The 17,366-nt window shown below is 33.4% G+C and overlaps 1 protein-coding gene across 1 annotated transcript; it reads left to right on the forward strand.

The window, feature by feature from the left end:
* Positions 1–264: 264 nt before the first annotated feature.
* On the forward strand, positions 265–15,013 carry LOC114332246 (myrosinase 1). Its single transcript, XM_028282006.2, has 9 exons — positions 265–380; positions 6,679–6,880; positions 7,161–7,320; positions 7,853–8,176; positions 9,725–9,819; positions 9,905–10,201; positions 11,874–12,011; positions 13,238–13,344; positions 14,826–15,013. Exons 1-9 carry the CDS (start codon positions 343–345, stop codon positions 14,956–14,958), a joined length of 1,494 nt encoding a protein of 497 aa, XP_028137807.2. The 5' UTR covers positions 265–342; the 3' UTR covers positions 14,959–15,013.
* The last annotated feature ends 2,353 nt before the right edge of the window (positions 15,014–17,366 follow it).

Raw genomic sequence — 17,366 nt, forward strand, 5'->3', positions numbered from 1 at the left:
GTTTTTCTCCTCTATGATGTTCATGGGCAGACGTTCTGGATTCATCATTTTATGAACATCTTCATTGGAAGATGTTATTTTCCTTTTACCTTTGTCTAGATATTAAGAAAATATATTGAGTAGGTACCTACATATTTGTAAGTACCGCTCATATTCTAGTACATTTCCCGAACAAAATTTCTAGGTCAATGTAAACAGAACCCTTCAAAATAATAATTTATGTAACACGATAATCTCTTAAATAGCCCTCTCAAGATAAAATATTTGGTACTTTCTAATAAACAATACCAATTTTCTATATAAACTTGCAAAACTAGTAAAATATTGAGTGAGTTCATCGCAATGAAGGTGTTTTTATTTGCCTTGCTATTGGGCGTTTGGTAAGTAACATTCATGTCATATGTATTTGATTTAAAAAGTAATTATATGTTAGTTCATCCATATTTTATTCAAATGACAATGGCTTTTTGGCTAATCATTGTTTACGTGACTTTTTGCCGCTTCTTATCATTTTTACTATAAATTTGATTCCCTGAATTATCCCTATGTTCTTTTTTATCAGCCTATTCTAATCCAGTTCTGGACATAGGCCTCCCCTATGGGTCGTCGATCCATTTTTTTGCGGTCTTGCTATACCTCCTATATTACCTATATGCCTCATATAATGCTTCCTTTGTTATCCCTATACGTAACAAGAAATGAATTATTGAAATATACATGCCATTGGGCTGTTTTTATTGCATTTTCTTAGACATCGGTCCTATTTATTATTATGTAAACAGTTTCAAATTTTGACAATTCAGTTATTGTACATTATTTGGTAATGGTTGAATTCCTCTTTATTTCCTCGATGTATCTGCCAGGATTTGTCATCTTTGTATTTCTTTCTCTTCCTTTAAATCTCTCTCAGCGTCTTCAGTTTTTAGTAGATCGATATGTTCTAAAATACTAAAAGAACTAGTCGTCTGCGTCTGTTCTGTGTTTTAATTATGTGTATATTGTCTTGTTTCTTACATAGAAACAGCGGGTCTTCTTCTATTTGAGCCCCAGAAGGTAAAGTACTACAGGGGGCAATCTTATCACCCCTACTGTATGTACAGTAAGGGAAAAAACCCCTTACTTCATAATATAATATGTATCCTAAAATGTATTGTTATAATCTGCTTTCTATTACTTTTATATTAATTATTATTTACTTGATCAATTATTTAATTAACGCAAATCATACATAAAAATTAAGAAAGAATCTCAGGGTGCCTTTTTATAATATAAAAAAATGTCTAAATTATCTTATGTTATACTTATCTTCTCTCGTGGTTTCAGTATCTCTTAGTTGATCCTTATCGGGATAAAATAGGAAAAGGAAATAAATAGAAAAATCATAAATAAAAACATACAATTACCTTTATTATCAAAAGCAATGTTCTGTAAATTTATCAATTAAATTCTGTGGGCATAACTGTCCAAAAGAAACTTTTACCATATAAAATAATCTAATTCAAACAAATATTTATCGCTTTGTTCTTGATACCATTAATAAACCCAGCTAAACAAACAAAGGATACGTTGGTTAAGATAGGCAAAATGCCCTCACTACCAGAATTCAATTTTATTAATTTTTTTACGTTCTATGCAACTAAAAAATGAGATTACGCGGATTTTTAGCTCGCCACCCCCCCTTACCCCTCCCCCACAGCCAAAAACGTAGATTTTCAGATTAATTTTTTTTTAGTTGGGTTCCAATTGATTTAAAAATTTCAAAAAATTCACAAATGTAGCTGAGGCTTTTACAAAACATGTCCATTTTTATGGACCCATAGGTCGAGTTTACATAACCTCAAAATTTTTTTTAACTTTCTAAAAACCTATAACTTTTTTTTGGAGGGGGCTGCAGGTCCAATTTTTTTTGCATTTTGTATATTTTATCAAAAGCTATCTTCCTGATTTTTTTCAGATTTTTCCGTCAGGTGCGCCATCTTGAAAAATCAAGAAAACTGTTTTTTTAGGGGGTTTTTGGGGATTTTCTCCATTTTATAGACTGCAACATAGATCAACTCAAGGTTTTGTTAATAGATTATGTATAATTTAAAATAACTGAGTATATTCGGATATTCAAAAATTGTGCACACTTTTAAACCCCCCCAAAAACCATGTTTTTTTAAAGTTTTGTAAGGATTTTTGCGGGTCTAATTATATTTTTTTGAGATCGATAGAGCCTGAATATTTTTTTTCATGTTTTTACGTTATATGTGATTAAAAATAAGACTAATCGCATTTTTAGCCCACTACCCCCTCCCCTGTCCCCACAAAAAAGTCAATTTTTCTTTTTTTTTTTTGTTTAGTTAAGTTGCAATTAGTTTAAAATTTTTATGAGGCTTCTACAAAACATATCTATTTTTTATAGACCCGTAGGTCGAGTGTACAATACATATAACCTCAAAATTCCTTTTTTATTTTTTTAAAACGCATTTTTGACATCCAATCGATATTTTTTTAAAACGTCCAATGAATTTACATCTCTCTCGCGGACGGCCGGTTCAATACGGGTTAGCGCTCATTTATAATTATTAAAAATAATAGTAATAAAATAATGACAAAAATTTCTTCAGGCTCCTGCAGGTGGGGGGCTTTAAACTTTGAGTTTGTCACTTTATGAGTTTTATAATAATAATTTTTAATCGAGTTATTAAGCCTTGAAAATGGCCATTTTCGCGTTTTTAAAATTTTAAATTGCATGTAACTCGACAACAGTCAATTTTATAGAAAAATCACAAGATACCTTTTTTGCTCAGGTTGAACCAGAGAATCTAAAACAAATTTGTTCTAAGTGAAAAAATTGATTTTTTGAATTCGTTTAAAAAATTGTTTAACAATTTTCCGACCGCGGTACTGCTTGGCACCATGTGGATTTGTTATAAGGACCTGTTTTTGAATAAGTTTGTGCAAAAAAATAAATCGAAATAATTTACCTAATGGGGACAAGCATGCAGCATGGAATATTTGCATTATGAGCCAAACTAAGATGGTTCGGAAAACATTAAACGATAGATACTGTTGTAGATGCGAGTTGTGCAAACGGCAACATGACCATAGGCTGTTGTTCGCATGTAATTAGCTGCCATAATATAATATTTATCGCATGGAAGATATTTTACAAAAATCATCAAGCCAGCAGAATATCTTAAAAAACTCTTTGACAATACAGACGTTATACCTGTAATAGACGAAGACAGCGATAAAGACTTTAGAACTGAAGTGTTATACCAACAAATATACTCTCCGAATACTCTACGAGTATATACGGAGCTATATGTTGGTAATACTTTCCTTATTCTTTTTATGGTGTTTTACGTAGCAGTAAACGTGAATCAAAATGACATTATAATAGGCAGAGCAGAGATATAGGTTATGTAGATGGTACAAGCACATGTTTGAATAATTAGAATATGTATAATGGAAGGTAATATTAGGGTACCTACTAAATACACACTAACAAAGAACAAAAAATTGATTATTCTGTTTTATTTTTGTTTTTTGTATCCTACCCAAAAGATATCACAATGACATCTTTACTTTAGATAAAAATATTGCAAAAATTTGAAATTATTTTTGATTAATAGCGAGCTGAAAATATCTGAATAGTTTAACGGTGTCTAGTCGGACAAACTTTGATGTAGGTATGGAAACAGGGGAAGTTTTAATTGTGAAACTTAATTTTAATTGTGAAACGTGCCATCCTGACAAGTTTATGATTGTGAAAACTAGCACGTTGTTTTTAAGTTTATTCAATAGAAAATTATACAAAATATCCCTAAAAACTCAGTTATTTCAAATTATACCTACATTACCTATAAAAAAAACCTTGAATTAATCTATTTTGAAGTCTGTAACATGGAGAAAATCCCTAAAAACCACCGAACAAACCAGTTTTGCGGATTTTTGAAAATGGCGCACCTTACGGAAAAATCTGAAAAAAGTCAGAAATATAGTTTTTGATAAAATACACAAAACACAAAAAAAAATAGACATAAATCCATCACCAAAAAAATATATACGTATTAAAAAACAAAAAAAAGAGGTTATAATAATGTACTTACACTCAACCATCGGGTCCATAAAAATAGATGTTCTGTAAAAGCCTCAGCTGTGCGTGTGAATTTTTTGTAATTTATAATTTAATAATTATTAACTAGATATTCTAAATGGGAAATAAGCCACAATTTAACTAAAAAATGAACATTTAGAATAGTTAATTACAAAAATGCCCCAAAGAAATAGCTTCAGAATAACATTCATAATTTAATTGCAAACCAACTTAGAAAAAAATCGAAAAATTGATATTTTTGCCTGTGGGGGAGGGGAAATAGGGGAAGTGGGCTAAAATTGCGGTAAGTCCTAATTTTTTTAAATCATATAGAACGTAAAAAAAATATTCAGGCTGTATCGACCACAAAAAATATAATTAGATCCGCAAAAATTCTTACAAAACTTTAAAAAAACATGGTTTTTGGGGGGTTTAAAAGTGTTTCGCCCAATTTTTGAATATCCTAATATACTCAGTTATTTTAAATTATACATAATCTATTAACAAAACCTTGAGTTGATCTATGTTGCAGTCTATAAAATGGAGAAAATCTTCAAAAACCCCCTAAAAAAACAGTTTTCTTAATTTTTAAAAATGGCGCACCTGACGAAAAAATCTGAAAAAAATCATAGAGATAGCTTTTGATAAAATACACAAAATGCAAAAAAAATTGGACCTGCAGCCCCCTCCAAAAAAAAGTTATAGGTTTTAAAAAAGTTAAAAAAAAATTTGAGGTTATGTACGCTCGACCTATGGGTCTATAAAAAATGGACATGTTTTGTAAAAGCCTCAGCTACACTTGTGAATTTTTTGAAATTTTTATATCAATTGAAACCTAACTAAAAAAAATTAAATCTAAAAATCTACGTTTTTGGCTGTGGGGGGAGGGGTAAGGGGGGTGGCGAGCTAAAAATCCGCGTTATCTCATTTTTTAGTTGCATAGAACGTAAAAAAATTAATAAAATTGAATTCTGGGAGTGAGGGCATTTTGCCTATCTTAACGGGGGGTACCCTTTGGTATTCGCAAAATTACTTATACTTCCTATTAAATTTTTGAAATGTTGGAATCTTAAATTCATATGCTTTTACGTAAAAAATTAACCATAAGTTATAATAATTAACCAAAGTAGCCAACCTCCGATAGGAGGCGGTACTGCAAGAAGAAAAAATCATTTATAGAAAAACTTGCATTTACTTACTACATACCCACAAATTCTATTTGTTAGGATTTTATTTCAGTTATACACGAATACTTTTATAACATCATCATCATTCTCTTTGCCTTATCCCTATGCAGGGTCGGCTTCCCTAATTGCATTTCTCCACACAATTCTATCTTGGGTCATATCAATGTTAATCCCCTTTACCAACATGTCCTGCCTTATCGTCTCCCCCCAGGTCTTCTTTGGTCTTCCTCTCCTACTCCTTCCAGGAATCTGCACTTCAGCTATTCTTCGTATTGGGTGATTAACGTCTCGACGTTGAACATGACCAAACCATCTTAACCTATGCTCTCTCATTTTGGCAACAATTGGTGCCACACCTAGACTTCCCCTAATATATCCATTTCTAATTTTATCCTTCTTTGTCACTCCACTCATCCATCTAAGCATTCTCATTTTCTCCACATGCATTCGTTGTTCCTCTTTCTTTTTCACTGCCCAACATTCAGTTCCGTACATCATAGCCGGTCTTATGGCTGTTTTATAGAATTTTCCCTTTAGCTTCATTGGAATTTTTCTGTCACACAACACACCACTCGCTTCTTTCCACTTCATCCATCCAGCCCTAATTCTACTGCATGCATCTCCATCTATTTCTCCATTACTCTGTAATACCGATCCCAGGTACTTAAAACTATTGCTTTTTACAATCAGTTCACCATCCAAAGGTACCATTTTATTTGTAGTAACTCCATCTTTAAATGAACATTCCAAATACTCTGTTTTAGTCCTACTAAGTTTTTCCTCCAGAGCTTGCCTCCACTGTTCCAGTTTTTGTTCTAAGTCTCTTTCACTATTTCCTACTAACACGACATCATCAGCATACATTAAGCACCATGGAATATTACCCTGTAGTTTCGCTGTTAACTGGTCCAAAACTAATGAGAATAAATACGGACTAAGCACAGAGCCTTGGTGCAATCCTACTTTCACATGAAATGTATCAGTCACTCCCACACCTGTCCTAACACTAGTCGTTATTTCCTCATACATATCCCTCACAATCTTTACATATTCACCAGGGACTCCTTTCTTATTGAGTGCCCACCACAGAATCTCTCGAGGAACTCTATCATATGCTTTCTCAAGATCAATGAATACCATATGAGCGTTTGTTTCTTTACTCCTGTATTTTTCCATCAACTGCCTTATAATGAAAATTGCAGCTGTTGTTGATCTGCCCTGCATAAAGCCAAATTGATTCTCGGATATTTCGGTCTCTTCACGTATCCGTCTATCAATAACTACTCTTTCCCATATTTTCATGGTGTGGCTAAGCAGTTTTATAGCCCTGTAGTTTGTACATTGTTGTACGAATACTTTTATAACATCTGCTTAAATTGTATTCTATATTGTAAATTGTTCTTCTAGTCTTGCTCAAAACGCCGACACCAACCCAAGACGTTTTCCCCCCAGTTTCAAACTTGGTGTAGCCAATGCTGCGGCTCAAATAGAAGGAGCCTGGGAAGAAGACGGCAAAGGAGAACACATTTGGGATCGTTGGTCTAAGGTTCGTCCAGAGATGATTTCCGATAGGTCGACGCCTGCTGTAGCCGCTGATTCATACCACAAGGTAGATATAGTTAGATCAATGTTTTTATAATATTACCATCTATATAAGAGACGCATGAATAATCAGTTCAGCGGGATGATACTGTTCGAGGTGTGAAATTATATAAACAAGGGATAATTTCATAAAATAGGTAGATCACATGTTTATGGAATTTCACGCCTCGAACAATACCATTCCGTTGAACTCAAGTTTAATGAGTCTTTGTGATAGCTTGTTAGACTAGTATATTTCTGTTATTATCAATCATTTTCAAATGGAGTATAATGTGGTTTATTTTTAGTACAAAGAAGATGTACGTTTAATCAAGGAGATGGGTCTTGACGTTTACCGTTTATCCATCTCGTGGGCTAGAATCTACCCAACAGGATACCCAACTGCTGAACCCAATGCAGCTGGTGTACAATACTACAAAAACTTATTGGCCGAATGCAAACAGAACGGTGAGTACATATACATAGCAAATACAGATTGTTCTATTTTATGAGAAAAAATCTTTTTTAATCAAGCTCAGTAGTGCATTGCGGTTCCCAATAGTCTTGTTCAGTCCCTTAGATCAAAATAATAGGTCTCAACAGCACACTTGGAAGTTCCGATGTCGGCTAATCTTCGGAAGCTCTCGAGTGATGTAGAAGACAAGATCATTCATTTGATTCAAGACTCTGAAAGTGTACACATGTATTTCCATTAATAATTGTAAATAACTTAAATAATATTACAGTCTACTTATAAATTTATAATTTTATAATTAAAAAAAAAATAAAGAGAGATAATAATCGAATATTCATATATTCTCTATTTGGTCCTTCGAGCCGGATCCATAACTAGACTATATGAATATTCGATTATTATCTCTCTTTATTTTCTTAACAAATTCTTCTACAGCACTCGAGGACTTTTGTTCCAAGGGGCGGAACACCCTTTTATTAGTTAATTTATTTATTGAACTATTCAACAAAATGTTTCTTTATTTAGGAATCCAAGTAATGGCTACCCTTTACCACTGGGACTTGCCCCAACAGCTCCAAGACGACTTCGGAGGTTGGCTCAACGAAACCGTCGTCGATCTATTCGCCGCCTTCGCCGACGTTTCCTTCAAACTCTTCGGTGACGATGTCACGTGGTGGATCACCATCAACGAGCCCAAACAAGTGTGCCATGCAGGTTACGGAGATGGTTACTTCGCGCCAGGTGTTGTTTCCAGTGGCGTTGGAGAGTATACCTGTGCCAGAAACGTGCTTTTGGCTCACGCAAAGGCTTATCATAATTATAATGATAACTACAAAGCATCACAAGGAGGTACGTAGTTTCTTCTTACACTGTCTATCTTGTTTGGTTTTGTCAAGTATTTAAAATCAGTAACATTCTGGTCTAAGGCCCTCACCAATTGTTTCATAAGCCTTCAATAATTTTCTCTCGTTCGACTAATGCTTCGTTAATTACGTTAGCTTGCTCTTGAAATAAAGCATCTCTAGAAGGTAATTTTATTCTAATCCAGTATTGGTCCTTAGCCCTCCTATCCTATCCCAAAGACACAAGAAACAAGGATATTTTGTACAGCCACTTCGTTGTCCTAGAATTAAAGTTTACCATCTTGAAATTAATACAGATTGTCCAATGATGTTGGTCATACTACTCATAGTTGATGTTTTTTAGCACCAGCGATATTGTCTAACAATAAAACACTGAAAACGTTTGTTTTCTATACTTCCACAAAATTTATTATAACTAAGTAACTACAGCTGTTTTGGCAGAGTGCCTTTCTCAAGTGATTTAGATTACTATGGGTTTGCCTTTTTAAAGTCTTTAACTGAAGAGGTTGAGGAGTGGGGAGCTGTTTGTCTCGAATTGGTCATTCAGAATTTTATCTGTATTTTTTAATTTATTAATTTCCGTAGATTCTAATAAAGATAGCTTAAGGCCTTTATTTTGGATATGCAGAATTTGAAAATTTTCATTAAAAGAATGATTATGATCTAGAAGGTGAAGTGCATATTTAGAAGAGTATGTTTTTAAAAAGCGATATTGTTTTATATTCTTCCTTCATTTTTATGGAATGCCCAATTGGTATACTTCAATATTTGTTGCCATTACGTAGAAGGGAACACTTTAATCTTCGTTTGGAACTGTCTATAAACAAACGCCAGTGATCTGGTGTATACTCTGATATACCCTTTTTTTCTAACCGCCCTTCAATATATTATACTGTTACAAAAAACGACACAAGATCTTTATCTCTGTTATGGTAGTATGTAATTTTGATGCCCGGGTGAAGGAGATTGTTTGCCTTTTTTGGTGTGGAGGCAAGCAATCCGAAAGATTCCTTTGGAAGGTTTAAATCTCTAATAAGATCATTTAGCTCGCCCTAAGTAAAGCGTTCAGAACGTGTTGAATCCCTTTCAAAATCACTGTCGCTTCCCTTAAATGTATTAGTCTGTAGTTCGTCAGATGACGTTTCGACAGTATCCACTGCCAACGGAGGTAGGCTGGTAAATATTGGAATGGGTATCTGCTCAAACTGATGGGGAATAAGTCTTATTGCTGAATCCAGGAGAGTTGTTTGGTGAAAGTGGAACCTGTTCTGCCTCGCGTTAACAAAGGCTGGACAGTCGCTCACACCTGGGATACACGTATGTTTGACAGTCTTGGACTGTTTGGTATCTCGCAAGGTTAGTGTAACCAACCCCTGTGAGGACCTGCACTACCTCCCAAATTGTAATTTTACTCAAGGGAGGTAGTTGGCTCCCTAACAAGACTCAATCGATGAGTCCTTAGTTTGATGACAGTCAGAGATTTATTAAAATAAAGAGTTAACTTTACTTTTATATCAAATTTTATTTCTTCTAGGAAAAGTCTCTATGGTAATCGATACACTTTGGTTTGAACCCGGCAGTGATAGTGATGCAGATAAAGATGCAGCTGAAAGATTGCTACAATTTGGTGTAAGTAGATGAAGCTAAATTTAATTTGAAACTATAAATGTCCTCGAAGGAGCATTCTTAATGAATATCAATTAATCTGTTGCAGTTCGGTCTATACGGTAACCCCATCTTCAACGGAGATTGGCCCAAACTCGTCAAAGACCGTGTAGCCATGCGCAGTGAGAAGGAAGGATTCAAACAGTCGCGTCTTCCAGCTTGGACCCAAGAAGAAATCGATTACATCAAGGGCACCGGAGACTTCGTTGCTCTGAACCACTACGCAACTCATATGGCTAACGGAACCAATGAGGCACCCATTGGAAATCCCAGTTTTGGATCTGATATCAGTGCTATGGAATGGGCTAGACCAGAATGGCCAAAAGGCGATGGAGACTGGTTCTCGGTAAGTATATTCAGTGGCGGCCGGTGAGGTAGTGCCATGGAGCCATGGCACTTCCTTATTTCTATGCAGAAACATCTTTAAACCGTTTTATTGCCCGTTCATTTTTTGTGCGTATTTCTTTTCTCTTTATAAATTATATAAAATCTGGCAACTGTGCAGTGTAGTACAACCCTCGCCACTTACAGCGGATGGGATGATCGCATCGTGCCAAAAGCTTAGATGGCTCGGCTGAAAAGAGAAAGATTTTACGGGCATTGTATGTAAGTGACAGAGATAGTTCTATATTGCACTTTTAATACACGTTTAAATGAGACTACTCGTGCCTGGCTCGACAAGGAGGATCTAATATTTTTTACTATGATTATAGTGAGTAGTGGATCGTAGATGCAAAAAGATTCACGTACAGGGTAGTACATTATATTTTCGAGTTTTTTTACGCGCTGGCTCGCTCGTTTTTTGTATTTATAATTATTACATTTTTAATGATTAAACTTTTTATTATAAACCATTATATTTTTAAGTAATTTAAAAATTTTTAATTTTTAATAAAACCCGAGTTAAATTCAGCTTATCGTGATAGTCTAATTAAACACAATGAACAAGAAGTGGATAAATAATCGATATGTTTTAAATCAAATTAAAAATTATATCTATATGGTTTTGTGGAGCTTTTGAGTTAGTTTTGAGAAATCGAAACGAAAAGGAAAATTCAGAAAATAGAGGCATCTTGATGGAACTGTTCAATGTTAGCCGAATTAGACAACGACTTAGGTTCATATTCAAAGTTCCAAATCTTTAAAAGCATGTACATCAAAACAACACAAAATGAACTCCTTCAGTGCATCTTAGCTTTGAATCGACAGACGTCGCGTCGCTGGTGAATTTCAGTTATAGTTTTCCGATATTTGTGTAAAGGGCGATAAGTTGAGAGATTTTGGAAATTTTACTTGTTGGACGGACATGATGTCAAATCAATCACTGAATGCATTTTAAATGTTTAAATTTCTTGACACCCCAGAAATGACGTATACCTACATAATGTAAAAGTATCAGTACCTATTTTTTTTTAATTTCTATTTTATACCTTTTTTGACAATATTGTGAACCCGTCACTAAAAATTTAGGCAGCTGCCCGAATTCTGGCTTCTGGCACTATCTACTTAAAGTGATACGAGCCGCCACTGAGTATATTTAGTTTGACAAGGATATGTGTTACAATATGGCTTATCGTCATGTCATGGACTAGATGACGAAACTTACAGAAGCATTGGACAAGATATATGGACATTGGCAACTGATAAAAATGAATTGGCCATACATCATAAAACCAGAGATACTGCTAGACAGGTTCTGCATGACAATACTCCAGAAACGAGAAAACGGCGAAGGGGATGACCAATATACACAGAAAAATAATATTAGAAAAAGAAAATGACTTATATTTTCCAAAAATCATTAAAAGAAACAGAAGGTAATGTTCTACATTCTGGTAAACAAGGTTGGAAGGTGTTTAGCGCTTGGTGCATAAGATTAGCAGCCTCGCTATCAATATCTTCTGCAAGTAAAACACCGCAAGGTGCCTTTTGTTGTACTCATAACCTTTTGTTATGTGATGTGATATATTTAGAAATTTAAAATGGTCATAATTTTAATGTGTCATGGTATATTTTAGATTGTTCCATGGGGATTAAGGAAACTTCTTGTTTGGTTGAAGGATACATACAATGACCAGGAGATTATCATTACTGAAAATGGTTTATCTGATAACACTGGAGTTTTGGAAGACGACCATAGGGTTGACTATTTTAGAGTAAGTATCGAATTTCCTTCTCAGTAACATACCAAAATTGCTACTTTTAATTTTTTGTGTTAAGTTTTGTAATGCCAGCCATGCACGTAAATATACAGCGTGTCTACTTGAGTTGGAAACATATGGAAAACTTTTTTATTATTAATTTTACGAAAAAAAGTTATTCTTTATAAAAAGTTCTGGATGCCCCAAAACCTAAGATTCAATTATCAGATATCAAATTTTCTCAATATTATACAAGGTATGTCAAAAAATATGAATTTCGGCTAAGGGTAAAGTACCTTTATTTCTCTCAATATCGAAAATTCTTACGATAAAAAGTTGTTTGGAATTAAAAACTAAGATGAAATATGCAATTACATGCTTCTTATTGAAAAAAAAATATTTTTCTCAAATTTATGGATACCCAACATCGTTTTTAATTATTACAAATATCATAACTCGTTTATTATTCATTTTACGAAAAAAAGTTATTCTTCATAAAAAACTTTGCATGGTCTAAAATCTAAGACACAACCATGATATATCAACTTTTATTAATTTTATACGAGGTGTGTCAAAAAATATGAAATTCGCTCAATATTATAGCACCTTTATATTTCAGTATTTCAATTAGAAGGATGTAATTGCATATTGACACATAGTTTTTAATTCTAAACAACTTTTTTAATAACCGTTTTCAATATTGTGAAAAATAAAGGTACTTTACTCTTGAGTTAAATTCATATTTTTTGACATAACTCGTATAAAATTAATAAAATGTCATATCTGTTGGTTGAATCTTCGGTCTTAGGACATACAGAGATTTTTATAAAGAATACCTTTTTTTCGTAAAAGTAATAATAAAAGAGTTATCGTATGTGTAATGAATAAAAACGAAGTTAGTATCAATAAATTTGAGAAAAATTTGGAAAATATTTTTTTCCAATTAGAAGCATCTAATTACATATTTGAGCTTGGTTTTTATTTCCAAACAACTTTTCATAATAAGAATTTTCGATATTGAGAGAAATAAAGGTACTTTACCGTTAGCCGAAATTCATATTTTTTGACATACCTCGTATAATATTGAGAAAATTTGATATCTGATAATTGAATCTTAGGTTTTGGGGCATGCAGAACTTTTTATAAAGAATAACTTTTTTTCGTAAAATTAATAATAAAAAAGTTTCCCATATGTTTCCAACTCAAGTAGACACGCTGTATAATCATTTGATTACTTCTAGGATTACATCAGTAATTGCCTGGATGCTATATATGAAGATAATGTCAATCTTAGTACTTACATTGCCTGGAGTATCATTGACGATTGGGAATGGGGAGGTGGATATAAGTAAGTAAAATATGTTTTTTTATTGTATTGCCATAAATGGCAGAAGTTTTTCATGTAAGTTAATATACAAAAATAATATTCATGGAACATTGACCTCAAAAATGATTGCCATGAAGTAAGACCTTAATATACAGGGTGTAACAAAAATGCAGGTCATAAATTAAATCACATATTCTGGGACCAAAAATAGTTCGATTGAACCTAACTTACCTTAGTACAAATGTGCACCTAAAAAAAGGTACAGCCCTTTGAAGTTACAAAATGAAAATCGAGTTTTTCCAATATATCGAACACTATTAGAGATTTTTTATTGAAAATGGACATGTGGTATTTTTATGGTAGGAACGTGTCAAAAAAATAATAACGGTGAAATTTGTACACCCCATAAAAATTTTATGGGGGTTTTGTTCCCTTAACCCCCCCCCCCAACTTTTGTGTACGTTCTAATTCAATTATTACTGCGGTACCATTAGTTAAACACAATGTTTTTAAAACTTTTTTGCCTCTTAGTATTTTTTCGATAAGCCAATTTTTATCGAGTTGCGACTTCTTTATAATATGTTTACATAAAAATTTAATGGGGGTTTTGTTTCCTTAAACGCTCCAAATGTTTGTGTACGTTCCAATTAAATTATTATTGTGGTACCATTAGTTAAACACAATGTTTTTAAAACTTTTTTGCCTCTTAGTATTTTTTAGATAAACGTTTTTTATCGAGATATTAATGTTTCAAAATATACCTAAAAAATGTAAATTCACAATAAATTTTTATATTATTACCAGGTCTACCATGTAAAAATTTGTGTTGGATTATACATATGTTTAAAATATCTCGATAAAAACTGACTTATCGAAAAATTACAAAGAGACAAAAAACTTTTAAAAACAGTTTGTTTAACTAATGGTGTCACAATAATAATTTAATTGGAACGTACACAAACATTTGGTGGGGGGGGGGGGGTTTAGGGAACAAAACCCCCATAAAATTTTTATGGGGTTCACAAATTTCACTTTTATTTTTTTTAAGATGCTCCTGCAATAGGAATGCCACATGTTTATTTTCAATAAAAAATCTATTATAGTTTTCAATATATTGGAAAAAATCGATTTTTATTTTGTAACTTCAAGGAGCTATAACTTTTTTTACGTGCATATTTGTACTAAGGAAGTTGAGTTCAATCGAACTATTTTTGGTCCCAGAATATGTGATTTAATTTATGACCTGTATTTTTGTTGACTTGCAAAGGAAGATTACCAAGAGGAAGACAAGTGGGATGGGTATGAAGATGGTTGGTAGGATTTGGAAGAGGCATATGGGGAAGAGAGATATTGAGAGAGAAAATATTAAAATAACAATTCAATGTTGTGATGAATCGAATTGTTTTGGCCGTTTCAGCTTCGCATTATTAACATTCTACTATATCTACACTTTACACTATTTTAATTTATATATTGTCAAACTAATGACTTATTTTCCACAGATCATTCTTGGGAATGTACAAAGTTGATTTCAATGATCCTGAAAGGCCCAGAATCAAGAGAAAATCCGCCGACTACTTCACACAAATCGTAAAGAACCGTTGTTTGGTTGATGCAGACAAATGTGTGGACTAAATATATTTTCTGTGAAAATTGTGACCTTTATTTTATAAATAAACTTTAAACATTATGTTTAGCGATCTTTTATACAATTTATCCCATATGATTAGTTTATTTCCTCCTGTTCACTTTAATTTTACTAGCGACAGCTATCAATATAAATAAATGATTGGATTTTTTTATTCCAATGTTTCTCTTTTGGGAGATATTTTTTAAAACGCAAATCGAAACCTTATACGGAATGTGATTTGAAATCGAAACCTTATACAGGATGAAATTTGAAATACTTGAATTAAAACTTTATAGATTTTTTGGATCGTTACAACCTGGAGTGACGACCAACTCTTTGAATTTGCGCAGGATCTAAAAAAGTTGTCAGATTGATTAAAACGTCAGATAGACCGGCCAAGGCATATAAAGAAACGAAAAAGGACAATTCTTGTTTAGCTTGATCGATGCATTCCATATTATTGTAAATACTATAAGCTTGCACTGCGTTCATCCTCCTCTACCCTTTATTCCTTCGTAAGAATGTGGTGCCGTTATGGAATTTGACGTATAATTGTTATCAATTTTTCTCTCTCATGGGTATGGTGTGCTGCCTCAGACAGAGAGTAACTGGTGGTGCTCTTTATTTGGTTTGACCATCAGAGTGGCGATGTTGTTCGGGTTCTTTTACCATCTAATTTGCCATTAACCACTAATCTCTCCATACCTTTCGTTCTCCTGGCTGTGCGTCCAAAATACCTCAATATAATATTTTGGATCAGTGGCGTGCGGTGACATTTTCGGAAGAGGAAGCGATTCAATAAGGGTTTAACAAATATTTTCTTACGAGGGTCGAGATCAAAACATATACCTACTTAATAGGTGTATACCTAATGTATTAGCTGTTAACTTATATCGACTAAAAACAAGAACTACAAAAAATTAGGTATAGTGTTTAACCCAGTCTGAGAGACATGCACACGCCTTGAGAATGAGATTCGGGTGATACAAATTCATTGAGGCAAGGAGGATTTACTCTTATAAGCGGGCGTCACTCCATCCCGCCCCAATGCTTCATACTATCCACTTCCCCTCCGATAGCACTCTGATGCGCTATATGGGCTCTCTATCAGCAAAGTGCTTATTATGTGGGAGTCCTGGATACAAGGACTCACAAACGAAATCCTACCCCGATCAATGCAGGTTAGTGACTCTAGTGACTTAGTATATCGTATATCTAGTGACTTATCATCTATCTGTACTGCTTGCTCAGGGTCGAGTCCCTGCTCCAGGCTTGGTTTCTTTAAACTTAAAAAGAAGAGTTCTATTCAAAATTGTTTTTTTTATTCCGATTTCGAATCACCTTCCATAACACACAACTTTTAACAATATGACACTTATTTACTTATACTTGAGTCCTATTCTCTTATCAACCAATGCAAATTTTTTGTCGATAACATCGTCGTAAAATTTTGGATTTTCTGATAATTGTTTAATAAATGCACTCTTTTTCAATGGATAATAGGGCTAACTTGGAAAGTCTGTCTTCACTTGTAAAATTTATTGTAAACCTTTTGATGCGTTTTAATACTGAAAAACTTCGTTCAACTGACGCACTTGTAGCTGGGATAGTTAGTACCTACTACTTAATTCACACAACTTGCCCACTTTACACAGAGACTGATTTAAACCAGTAGTATTCAAAAAATTCAACCGATTCCTAAGTATTTCTTTATCACTAATTTCAGGTGTTTTATAAATGACATTTAACTGAGAATGCAAAGCTAGAGTATCAAAAAAAATCATAATTTAATCGTACTGAATTAAATAGGTACATACCTCTGTGGGATATTTTAATGAATTATAATTAGACATATTAAAATTACATAATTCTACATATTTTATTTCTTTAAAATTTTCAAAGTGATAATTCATTTGTTGTAGAATATTATCAAAAATTTCGATGTATAATCGTCGATAGGTCTCTCTTTCGCCGACAATATCAATCATCATTATTTTTCTTTTCGGTTCGAAGCCCATATTTTCAGCTTTATCCCAAATATTTTTAAACAGCTCATTTTTTTAATCATCATAAGTCATCAAATTGTCTTATACAAAATGCAATGTCACTTGACTTCGTCTGTAAAATGTCGTAGGTACTATAAAATATCAGTAAAAGGAAAAATCTCAAAATGTCAAATAAAATATTAGTAAAAATATTAAGCAAAAAATTGAAATCGAGCCATTTGTACCTAAATACCTACCCCTTATAGCAGCATTAACAAACTCCGCATCTCGTTTTCGAATCGGAAGCGGTCGGACGAGCGCTTCCAGGCGTATCGTGCGACGAGCGGCAAAATTCGCGTGAAAGGAACATGACTAGCGAGTGAGGTTATTAAACCCTGACCAATTTTTGAACGGGACAAATGCATGAC

The sequence above is a fragment of the Diabrotica virgifera genome, chromosome 9 (assembly GCF_917563875.1).
Source record: "Diabrotica virgifera virgifera chromosome 9, PGI_DIABVI_V3a".
NCBI classification, from domain to species: domain Eukaryota; kingdom Metazoa; phylum Arthropoda; class Insecta; order Coleoptera; family Chrysomelidae; genus Diabrotica; species Diabrotica virgifera.

Excerpts from the sequence above, each read along its gene's own strand:
- LOC114332246 (XM_028282006.2), top strand. The coding sequence starts at position 343 with ATGAAGGTGTTTTTATTTGCCTTGCTATTGGGCGTTTG. Across the intron at positions 12,012-13,237 it reads ATAGGGTTGACTATTTTAGA|GATTACATCAGTAATTGCCT; the intron begins GTAAGTATCGAA and ends GATTACTTCTAG. Across the intron at positions 13,345-14,825 it reads GAATGGGGAGGTGGATATAA|ATCATTCTTGGGAATGTACA; the intron begins GTAAGTAAAATA and ends TATTTTCCACAG.